Here is a 12,622-nt window from a genome sequence, read left to right on the forward strand (position 1 = left end):
AGCAGAATAGCTGTTTTAGTCCTGCCTCTTAAAAAATAGAATAAAAAATAATCAAAAATTCTGTATCCAAAATGGTACCAGTAAATAAAATAACTCGTCTGCTTAAAAGCAAGCCCTTATACAAAATGTGTTGGGTCTTGGAAAGTGTTAACACAAAAAAGAATATGAATTTGGTATTGATGGAATCATGTCAACCTGCAGAATAAAATAATTTTGTCAGCTACACAGGAAAAACGTTATGACTAGAGATGAGCGAATAGTATTTGATCGAGTAGGTCGAATACTACGGTATTCAAAATACTCGTACTCAATCGAATACCATGCGGTAAACGCAGTAAAAATTCGATTCCCCTCCCACCTCCCTTGGCGCTTTTTTTACACCAATAACTATGTAGGGGAGGTGGGACAGGAAGTAGGACAACATAGGCATTTGAAAAAAATCATCAGGCATGCTTCCACTGCTGTCCCAGTTACATTCCAGAGATGTTGGCATTATTTCCTGAGGTGTCATTGTGGATTTGATAACTCCAATTGGTCGAATTTTGGTTTCCTTGAAATGAGCATGTTTTTCCAATAGACTATAATGGGATTTAATATTGAAACGAATAGTCGAATATTGAGGTCTACTCAAATCGAATTTCGAATTTTCGAATATTTCACTATTCATTCATCTGTAGTTATGACTCTTGAAATGCAACAATAAAAAAATCAAAAAATCAAAATTGCCTGGTCATTAACGAGCATCTGTAACTAAATACAAAACAATAAAAATTATGTCATACATAATTTGATTCTTGGTGTGTCTCTGATCAATTTGCTGTTTTTATTTTTACAATCCATCCACCCATTCAAAAGATATGGTTCCTGGAAGAGTGTACATAAGCTAACTCTTATTCACCAAGAGGACGGGAACCCTTTTATTTTTTATCAGAACAACTAAAGTTTTCCACTCACTTGGTAGATTAGAACTAATTTAGATGTAATTTTCCAGGTACCATATATTTTGAACGAGGGGATGGATTTTAAGTTTCCGATATCTCGCCAGATTATTAGGGCAGATGTTGGATATTTAAATATGGTGACTGCTTAGGAGCTGGGTCTTAGATGTATTTTTACAGCAAATACCTGATGCTAATGCCTGCAATCAGTGCCAGTACTGAGCGCAGGCATTAAGGCCAAAGGCACCACAGTCAAAGTTAACTGAGGCACCGTTTTCCCGATGGCACATGTGAGCTGCCACTTTGGGGATGCATTGGCGTCTGGAGCAAGATCCAGGGCTGTCAATCTGTTGCCATGACATCCTGGAGCCTATTGAAGATGCACCTTTGTAAGGTACGTACAGGATTTTTTAAGCTCCCCATGTACCAGAGTGTATTCTTGCCTTTTTTTTTGCCCCTTTTTTTTAAAAGGCGCATGTCATAAATAGAGCATGAAAATGATCTCCATTTAGGCTAGGCCCCTTTTCTCAACAAAAAAAGCAAAACTAGCAAGGGCAGCGTAAAATCTGGAAAAAAAAGGCTTAAGTGCTTCATCACTGAAACGTAGGGCAGAAACAGACCACAGAAAGGCGCAATTTCCACCAGAAAAGGAAATAAGCATATCATGAATTGTGTGGATCATTTGCTTACATGTAGTTCAACATTATTGTAATATATGTTTACAGAGTTCTGGTATGACCGATATATATGCTTTGTGTCAATAATGGTAGGCAAAGCTGGTTCAACAAACACAGTGACACAGCAGGTAGGGTACAAATAAGGTGCTTGGGTTTATTTTTATTGTCCAAAACCAACAAAAGTGGACAGACTTCTTTGGCAATAACGAAAACAAAACCTGCTCTGCTGAGCTCTAACTAACACTACCAAGTACCGTTCTACCAGGCACTGGACACACAGCAGTGATAAGTAAAACCATCACTCATAGGCAGAGTTCAGAGGTCCAAATTGTACAGCCCCACCATACAATCAATACTGAGTCTCGGACTGGACTCCTCCAGAATCCTGTTCAACTCTGAGCTCTTTCAACCCCTGTGAAGGCTACTTTTTTATGAAGATGTGGTGATTAACTAGTGCTCTGGTCCTAATAACAGGAATGGACTAAAATTTGGAGCTTTACTACTGACACCATATACCTAGTACACATATAAGAGAAATCTAACATACAACATAACCTAACGTGTGTGTCGTAAAATAATGCAATAGTCAGAAAAATATAAAATAACTGTTAGTGTATTTTTTATGTGAGCTTATATACCGTATCTTCAAGTTATTTCAATATATTAGATCATTCTAGTCATTATTTTACTTTAAATAAATACATTGCTTTTTTTTACTTGCAACTTACCTTAACAGTTTTAACTTTCACGTCGACAAATGGAAGATTATGTAGATAATCTGTTTTCCCTTAGCCCAAACAGCAGCACAAGATGGGGTATTCCTGCCCCTGTGTACTGTTAGGACAGGTGGAACTTTTAATAAACTAACAAGTTGCCCTCCCATAAAAGGTCCAGGAGACCTCCCCCTCCCTGTGTTAGTCTCCAAGTACCATACAGACTATAATTAACTTATCCTTTACTAAGAAAAAAGGGAGGGAGCTTTGTGCTGCTGTTTGGGCTAAGGGAAAACAGATTATCTACATAATCTTCCATTCCCCCTACGCCCAAACAGCAGCACAAGATGGGGATTTAACAAGTAATACCCCTTCTAGGGAGGGCGATCCTGACAAGCAGAGGTCAGGATAGAGTAACCAAAGGACTTCGCCTTGGAGGTATGCCAGTCCAATCTATAGTGCCTGGCGAAAGTCAAGTGGGAAGACCAAGATGCAGCTGCACAGATCTGGTCTACTGAGAGGGACTGCCTCTCTGCCCAGGACGCAGCCACCGACCTGGTAGCGTGGGCTCGCAAAAACTCTGGAACCTGCAGCCCCTGTGTCTGCAAGGCCACTGAGATGGCTTCTCTGATCCACCTTGACAGGGTAGGTTTGGACGCCTTAACACCTCTGTTGTGACCAAAAAAATTGATAAGTAGGTTTTCTGACTTGCGGAATGGGCCCGTCCGGTCCAGGTATATCTGCAGTGTTCGTACAAGATCCAAACTGTGCATCTTCTCCTCCCACTCCGAGGAAGGAGAGGGGAAGAAGGTGGGCAAGGTTATAGTCTGGTTTATATTCTCCACTGACGGAACCTTGGGCAGAAAGCCTTGAACAAACCTGAGCTGGACTCTGTCTGGAAAAAAGATTGTGTATGGCTCTGACGCCGCCAAGGCCTGGAGCTCACCTACTCGCTTGGCAGATGTGATTGCCAGCAAAAAGGTCACTTTCCAAGAGAGGTACTTGAAGTCCACCTCTGTTAGGGGTTCAAATGGAGGGCCACATAGCCCTTGCAGGACCGCAGCTAAGTCCCATTGGGGGGCCGGAGGCCGTACCGGGGGTCGGAGCCTGGAGGCCCCTTTCTGGAATTGCCTTATAAGAGGATTCTGAGACAGTCTAGTCCCCAATAGAACGGACAAAGCCGAGACATGTACTCTCAAGGTGGCTGGGGACAATCCTTTGTCCAACCCTTCTTGTAAGAACTCCAGGACTGATTCAACGGAGGATGTATCACACTGTCTCCTGGCTCCCCAATCCTTAAATACTTGAGCGATCCTCTGGTAACTATGATTGGTTGAGTCCGCTCTAGAGTGGGCCAATGTTCTTAAGACGGCCAGGGACAATCCTCTGTCTCCACGTACGGTGCGGTCAACCTCCAGGCAGTGAGGTTGAACCTGTCCAGATCCTGGCAGAGCTGACTGTTTAGAGTTACCAGGTTTTGGACACACGGAAGCCTCCAGTAGGTCCCTCGACTCATTAACATGAGGTGGGTAAACCATGCCCTTTTCGGCCAGAACGGCATGATGACAATGGCCGATGTCTGGTCCTGCCTGAGTTTCGCCAACACCCTGGGAATCATTGGAATCGGAGGGAAAACATATGCTAGTTTGAAGCTCCAGGGTATTGACAGGGCATCGATCGCCAAGGGATTGCCGTCCCGGTACAGGGAGCAAAATCGTCCCACCTTGGCGTTGTGTTGGGTGGCCATCAGATTCACCTCGGGGAGACCCCATATCCTGGTGAGCTGTAGGAAAATTTCCGGGGACAGAGACCATTCGGCTGTTGTTACTAGTCCCCTGCTTAGTTGATCTGCCAGGACGTTGAGGTGGCCTTTGATATGTACCGCTGACAGCCGGGACAAATTCTTCTCCACCCATGAAAATATCAGGTCGGTCACCCGCATCAAGGAGGGGGACCTGGTGCCTCCTTGTTTGTTGATATATTGGACGGCTGTAGAATTGTCTGTCCTTACTCTGACAGCCTTCCCTTGGAGATGGGGAGTCAGAGTCCGTAGTGCCAGAAAAACTGCCGTAAGCTCTCGCCAATTGGAGGAGCGAGTTCTCTCCTGCTGGTTCCATGTTCCCCATATTAGGGTCTCCCCCAGATGCGCTCCCCAGCCTGTAAGGGAGGCATCTGTGGTCAACAGGGTCCAGGAGGTCTGGACCGTGGACCTCCCGTCTTTGAGTTGGGACCACCATTGTAGTGATCGACGGGCACTGATGGAAAGCTGGATAGGCTTCTGAAGTCCCAAGGGACTGTGGTTCCATACTCTCAGGATCTCGAGCTGTAAAGGGCGCATATGCCATAGAGCCCAGGGAACTGCCTCGATGGTCGCGGACATGAGACCTAGGACCTTCATCGCTGTCCTGATTGTAACCTTCCTGGTTCGGGATAGGTAGTGAACCGCTCGACCAATCTTCTCCTTCCGAGGAGAGGGCAGGGAGATCATCATACTGAGAGAATCCAAGTTGAACCCTAGGAATTGAATCCGGGTAGATGGAACCACTACTGACTTTTGCCAGTTTACTAGCCAGCCCAGCTCGCTTATAAATGCCACTGTGATGCTCAACTGTGTGGCGAGGAGCTCCCTTGACTGAGCTTTTATCAGCCAATCGTCTAAATATGGGACAATAAATATCCCCTGGAGGCGCAGGGCGGCTATGACCGGGGCCACTACCTTTGTAAAGGTGTGGGGGGCTGAAGTTATACCGAACGGGAGAGCTGTAAACTGGAAGTGATGTAATCTTCCGTTTAGATCTGTGGCAATCCTTAAATACTTTCTGTGTGGAGGATAGATGGGGATATGGAGGTATGCGTCCCTCAGATCCAAGGTGACGAATAGATCTCCCAGCTGCAGAAAGGGGAGAACCGACCTTATGGTCTCCATACGGAACCGGACCTTGCGGATAAATTGATTTACATACCTTAGGTCGATAATCATGCGCCACCCTCCAGTCGACTTTGGCACTAGAAACACGGGTGAGTAGACGCCTTGCCCTTGTTCGTCTAGAGGAACGGGTTCCAATGCAGCCTTGTCGATATACTCCAGCACAGATCTTTGCAGATGAAGTTGTTTGGTGCCCTGAAGAGGGCGGGTCCTCCTGCATCTGTCTGGAGGAAGGGAAAGGAAGCTTATCTTGTAGCCTTCCCGTATAAGCTGGAGAACCCAAGGATCCTGGATATGATGGTGCCAGGCGGCTAAATGTAAGGAAAGACGACCCCCCACCTTGGCCCTGCAGGCAAGGGGATCGTGACAGTCAGAAGGTGGCTCTCTTTTCACCACCACGGGAGGAACCTCGACCGCCTCTTGGGCCCGAGGGGCGCCTACGAAATTGGCCTCTAGACATGCCTCTGGAGGGGGCATAGCCCCGAAAGGATCGTTGCCTGGATCCTGTAGACTGGGGAAGGTTCTTACCTTTTGAATCGGCCAGACCCTCCATTATCCGGTCGAGTTCACTCCCAAATAGTCTGCCTGGCTCAAAGGGCAAGGCGCATAGATTGAATTTGGAGGCGTTATCTGCCCTCCAGGGCTTAAGCCAAAGCGGGCGCCTTGCGGCGGTGGACAATGCCATGGATCTTGCTGCCAGCTTGACCTGGTAGAAAGCCGCCTCCGAGAGATAGTCAGACATGAGGCTGATATTTGTCATGGCCGACAGCAAGTCGTCCCGATGGACCCCGGAGTCAATATCTCTCTCCAGTTTTGAGATGTCTGACCGCAGTTTAGCGACTACCTCGCTAGCCGCGATGCCCACTGAGGCTTGTGCTGAGGAAGAGGCATAAATACGCCTCAGGGACCCCTCCGCCCTCCGATCCATCACATCCTGGAGGTTAGAGCCATCCTCCGCTGGTACTACCGTACGCTTTGACAATTTGGAGACGGCAATGTCAACTTTGGGCGGAGGGCCCCAGGAGCTAGATTGTGCCTCAGATAGGGGAAAGAGAGATCTAAAGCGTCTAGAAGCAATGAATGGGCGTTCAGGGAACCTCCATTCAGACTCGAGCCTCTTGACCAGGTCTGGATCGGCTCTGAAGGCTCTGAGAGAGGTAGACGGAGTCTCCTCAGTAGCCTCCCCTATCTCTTTAGCCCGAACCACTTTTAGTAGCTTGGGCATCTTATCCACCGAGAAGACCGGCTTAGTTGGGTCCAGGTTGTCCTCCTCTGAGGAAACCTCGTCCAAGATTTGGAGACCCTCCATCGGTGGAAGAGAAGGAGGCGAATCCAAACGCGGTCTCTTAGATAACTGAGAGATCGAGACCTTCATCTCTCTCATCGACTCCTCGACAAATTCTCTCACCCAACCGACTACGTCACGGACCGAAGTGTCTTCTGAGGGGGGACCTCGACACCCGCGACAACATTGATAGGCGTAGCCATCAGGTAAGGGCACCTCGCACTTAACACAGGCTAGGTGGCGACGTTTGCTGGAAGCCTTTCTTTTAGGGTTATCAGCCACAGAGGAGGAGGATGACATCTAAGGAAAAACATGTTACTCATTATTTTCCTTACCTTACAGCTTCTACCCTCAGCGCCCACCAGGGGGCATACATCACCTTTAAACAGGATTCAGAGCACTTGAAGTGTCTAGGAATTGTCTACTTTCTGGTTGCCCAGGGAACAGTAGGAACCTGCAAGCTAAGCAGACAGGCAACCTACTCTGGGCAGACCAGGACTAAATAGGGCGAAAGTGGGGGCGGAGACATGCTAGCTCCGCCCCTTCCACCTCCTCTGCCTGAGCCAAGGCTGAGGGGCACACATTTCCTTTAGCCTAACCTGGCTAAGAAGGCTGGAGAAGAGGGGGGACACTGCCCCCTTAAAATTTCCCCAAAACGCTGAAAAGCGCTCCCAATACCTGGCCGCGCGGGGACGCCAGACCGCGCATGCGCGAAAAGGATTCCCGCGCATGCGCGGGGAGAGTGGAAGTCCGCGGAGCACCCTAGCAGTGCCCGCGGCGGAAACAAAGACCTGCGGCACAAGTTCCTCCCCCGGCCGCCGGAGCATCTCCCCCCCCGGTGGCGGGGGAAAGCCGGGAGCGCTCGACGCAGCAGCGCCGAAGACAACCGAAAGCTGCCACCTCGCACTCACTCTCCCCCACCCGGACGCAGGAGCATGTACACCCAGGCTGGGGAGTGGGGGGGGGGCGCCGCCAGAGGTCAGGAAAGAAGCCCCACACCCCCAGGTAAGACCAGAAAAGGGGGGGGAGGGCTAAAAGAAAAAGATTCCCAAGAAAATATATGTGGGAGAGGAGGAAACCTCTCCCTCCACCTGTCCTGGTAACAGGACAGAAAAAAACACAGGGAGGGGGAGGTCTCCTGGACCTTTTATGGGAGGGCAACTTGTTAGTTTATTAAAAGTTCCACCTGTCCTAACAGTACACAGGGGCAGGAATACCCCATCTTGTGCTGCTGTTTGGGCGTAGGGGGAATGTTCAACAATCAGGTAAAAACTGTGAACCAGGGCTTTAGTTCAAATTCAAGGACTCGTGACAAGATATGTGTATTTAAGAAATTCCCTCTAGGTTCACATGTAGGTAGAAAGAATTTATGATTTACATTACAGCTGCTTCTCTCTGAGCACTCCCCAGTCTCTGGGCCACACAGCAGCTGTTAAGGTTTATGAATGCTTATGGCTATGAGGATAGTAAAGTATGTTTGGTTGACAAACCCAAACTATGTAAATACATAAGTGTAAAAACTTTATCAAAGATGGCAAACAGCAATTCTGTTTTCCTTATATGGGTTAATACATTATACCTCACATACTGTAGAAGAAGAAATATGTAAATTTTAAACACATAGCATTACCAAGAAAATTAGGCAATAAATGATTCATGTACAGTAACATATTAGGTAGTATAATGAGTCAGATTACATTGTCTTGTCTGCATTTGTATTATACTCTTTGGGCCAGTGTAGATCATTATACTAGGGAGGGCTCTGGGTAGGGAGCATATTATACTATTTTGGGCCTCTGTGGAGCATTATACTGTGGAATCCCCTGGGGAGCATATTATATTATGTGGGGCCACTGTGGAGTAATATACTGGGGTGCACTGTGGAGCATTATACTAGGGGGCCCTCTGGGGAGCATATTATACTCTGTGGGGCCCACTGTAAAGCATTATACAGCGGGGATGCTCTGGGGAGCATATTATATTATGTGGGGCCACTGTGGAGTAATATACTGGGGGGCACTGTGGAGCATTATACTAGGGGGGCCCCTCTGGGGAGCATATTATATTATGTACCACTGTGGAGCTTTATACTCGGGGGAAATGGGCAGTGTGGGGAGTCTGTTAAACTGTGTGGAGCCACTATTATATTATATTTGTGTGGGGCTTCTCAGGAGCATATTATACTCTGTGGGGCCACTGTGGAGAATTATACTGTTTTGTGGTTCTGAGGAGCATATTATACTGTGTGGAGCCTTATATTACCAGGGGAGCATTTTATACTGTGTGGGGCCACTGTGGAGCATTATATACCATGTGGGAAAACTGTGGAGGGCTCTGGGGAGCATTTTATACTGTAGAGCATTATATGCCATGTGGAACTCAAAATTCCTGCTGGCAGCCCTAAAAAAGAATATCACCAACAAAAAATTTGGGTGAATTCATCTAGATTTATACAAATGGGCATTTATATTTTATTTTATGTGTATATATACACATTATTATTATTATTATTATTATTAACAATTTTTCTCACATGTATTTATATATTGTAATATTATCTATTTATATTTATTTATTTACACATGTTCACTATATTTGTTTTCTTTTATTTATGTTTATATTTGTATAATATATATTTTATATTTGTTTTCCTTCTTTGGGTTATGTATATTTAATATTTATAGGATATGGGATCTAATATATCTCTATAGGGTCTTTTATGTTTAAGTGGATTCATTAGGGCTTACGTATATATTAAGCTCTAGATGAGTATTGTCACTTTGGCGATATTTCTCACGCATGTGTGATGGATGCAAACCTTTTGTTAATTTTCCATTAGGATTGGATGCCACCACACTTAAGCACATGGCATCTCTTTTTGATTTCTTTATTTGTGTGCTGATGCTGTCATGGCTCAATGGTCCGGGCCCTCTGCATTCTAATACAGCAAACACACATACATGGCCCTGGTGAGCACTTGCAATCATGGCTACCTGGCGTGCTCATCTAAGTTATTTATATATATACCCCTAATCTCACTATGACCTTGCCTCCTGACAAAGCCATTTAGTGGCGAAAACGCATGTCGGGCACATTGCCGTCTTTTCTCCTCCTGGGCTTTAGTGAGTGTGGGTTTTCTAACTTCCATCATTATGGCATTGAGTATACATATAATATATATATATATATATATATATATATATATATATATATGTATTTGTATTAAAGATCATGTTCTTGGCTATCTCAGGATGTTGTTGAGCCATCTTTTTTCATATATTACCAGTGGCCATGAGTGGATTGATACATATGTATATTTTGATGGATTAGTTTAATTGCATTCACTTGTGATCTTATATACTAATTGCCTATTTTTTTATTATCCTTATTTGAGGCAGAGGTTTATTAGCTGTGGGCCACACCACATTATCACTCAGGGGGAGAGGGTTCATTGATATCATTGACACTGTTTTTCAGCTGGTCTGATATTTATTTGCATTATATGTATTTTACATTAATAAATTTGTTATTATATTTTGTCATATGAGTGTTCTCCATGGATATTCTTTTTTGGTTGAGTTTGTACAAATTTCTAGCACACTCAGTGTATGAAAAAGCATGCTAAGTAAAGATGATCTTTGCAGAAAGCAGAAGTGTTTGTTACATCTGGCACTAAATACCTTAGTTTAGTATATTTAGTAATAGATTAACAGGTTTTTCCTGTTATAGTTCGGTGAAAGTGAGCTAAACTGCAAGTTATTATTCTAGTCACATGATTGACCTCCTATGTTAGAAAGTTTACAATATTCTATGGGCAACCATCATATTATTCACATTTCATAGTGAACAGTCCAAACTTGAGAACTGAGTGGCCTCCATAGTATAAGTATCTACCTAGAAAGCAGGAGGGACTATTGTGTTATCTGTGCATTCCATCTTCATCGGCAACAAAAGAATTACTTCGAAAGTAAGATCAACCCATGTGACTGAGTTCCTCCTTTCATCCCTGGCTGACCCATATTTATTAACAATTTTCCTTTTCATTAACAAAAATCCTTTTATCTGTTATTGAATAGGGTAGAAAGTGATGGCATATCTCTAAGATGATTGGATTTGGGGCTGTCTCCTTTTTCCCATTCCTAAGGATAAAGTGTGCAGCAGTCCTGATATAGTACTACGGCCTGTTCCCTGATACACCTTGCTCTGATTCACACTGGTTGCAGTTTTCGTCACAAACGGATGGCCAGAAGTTTCACTGTGCTGAGAAAGGGACGCAGTGCTAAACAGGCCTTTTTTTCTCTCAGAGGCTGTATCCCCCTCCCCACATACACTATCCTAGTGTTATGCCACCATTGTATATAATGGAAATAACTCTTTTAATTATACCAAATGTTTCTAGCCAATATAAAATGTCACACTTTCAACCAGAACTACATATAAAAAAATCATAGATTTTGTCACCGTACCTTTTTTTCTCCAAGATGTTCATAACAGTGCTACCCTCTTCAGCGGTCACCATCTCCTCACCCATTTATGATCTTGTATAGGCGCTAGTCACTTGTCATCTTTCTGCTGATGCTTCTACATTCTTACAATTTCTTGAAGTAATGTTCAATATGTGGAATCCATGGTCCTGGGCTGCAGATTAGAGAAGTTCGGGGATTTTAAAGACAAGAATTCCTCTTCCTCTGTGTCACTACCCTTTCCAACAAGTCACACTCCTTGTCGCTGTTCACCTGACACACCCCAGCCTACGTTGGAATTCACAGCAATGAATCAGCAATTCCCTATATAATCCACATGTTTTCCTTGACTAGCAAACTTACATGCTGGAATACAGAATTCAGCCTGCTCACTTAAACGTAAAACACAACAATGTGACTGTCTCAGTCTAAGCGGAACAGTCTCAATCTCATTTCTGCATCTAGAAATAGAGCAGTGAAAACACATGGGAGTATGTGAGTCATGGGCAGAGGAATGCCAAGTGAGGAAGTGTGGAAATCTACTGGCAATGTCAGTTTGTGTACTGTAGACTATGCACCTTGTTACACTCATCCTAAGGCAACATGTTGCAGAAATGCAGCTAGAAAATCCTGCAGAAAAAACACAGCGGTAAATAATGCAGCAAAAATACTTGAGTATTTCGCTGACTTTCTGCTGTGTATTTCATTTTTACCTTCTCTGCCAAATCTATAGGGAAAAACTCAGCATTTTTGAAGGTAGAATTAATAAAAAATCTCATTTACTTTGTGACTGCAGACAGGACAGACCAGTTCACTCATATGATATATGCTTGCAAAAAAAGTCCGACATTTACTATCATTGCCCAAAATTTTGAGAATATTAATGCAAAATTAGCTTATACTGGGCAAACTCTTGCCATAAAGGAACTCTTCCCGTAAACATAGTGGTCTACACCTGGTTTCCGAGCAGGATTTAAATACTCAAATTTGTTGGCAACCATCATAATCGTCTATAAAAATAAAATATTAATATTAAAATATTAAAATAAAATATTAATACTGTAGATTTCCCTTTTCTCATCTGAATAGTTCGTTACACAGATATATTACTTACTTTTTCACCAAATGGCGGTGCATGGTAATATAAAGAGAGCCAATAAAGGTGTTTTGGTACCCTAGAAACTTCAGGTTAAATATGCCCCCCTTTCAGGCTAAGACCCCATGTGAAAAAAAGCACTGTAGGAAAAACTGCAGTGGCGATGCAATTTTTCCCACAATTTTTCCCGTTTGACCTCTTATGTTTTTTTAAACTTTTTTTTTACTATTTTATTAGCCCCTAGGGTGCTTGAACCTGCAATCATTTGATTTCAAGTCCCATAGACTGAATTATATTACACTGTATTATGCTAAATGTTGGCAGATGAAGAGAGCCATTAAACTGTGGAGGTAGATGGAGGGTGGGGCAATACACTTTGAGGACAAATATAAGGGAAATTAAAATGTGGGGACAGATGGAAGAGGGAAGTAAACTGGGGGGCATGTGAGGGGACATTAAACTGGGGGGTATATGAGGGGGACATTAAACTGGGGGGCATATAAAGTGTAACATTAAACTGGGGG

The 12,622-nt window shown here is 44.2% G+C and overlaps 1 protein-coding gene across 1 annotated transcript in view; it reads right to left on the minus strand.

The window, feature by feature from the left end:
• LOC142217394 (NACHT, LRR and PYD domains-containing protein 3-like) overlaps positions 1–11,441 on the minus strand; it is an 89,470-nt gene extending 78,029 nt beyond the window's left edge. Inside the window, exon 1 of the mRNA XM_075285624.1 lies at positions 11,006–11,441. Within this exon, the coding sequence (XP_075141725.1) occupies positions 11,006–11,070 (65 nt within the window). The 5' untranslated portion in view covers positions 11,071–11,441. The remainder of the gene's footprint in view (positions 1–11,005) is intronic.
• Between the last annotated feature and the right edge of the window lie 1,181 nt (positions 11,442–12,622).

Source organism: Leptodactylus fuscus, chromosome 1 (assembly GCF_031893055.1).
Source record: "Leptodactylus fuscus isolate aLepFus1 chromosome 1, aLepFus1.hap2, whole genome shotgun sequence".
NCBI classification, from domain to species: domain Eukaryota; kingdom Metazoa; phylum Chordata; class Amphibia; order Anura; family Leptodactylidae; genus Leptodactylus; species Leptodactylus fuscus.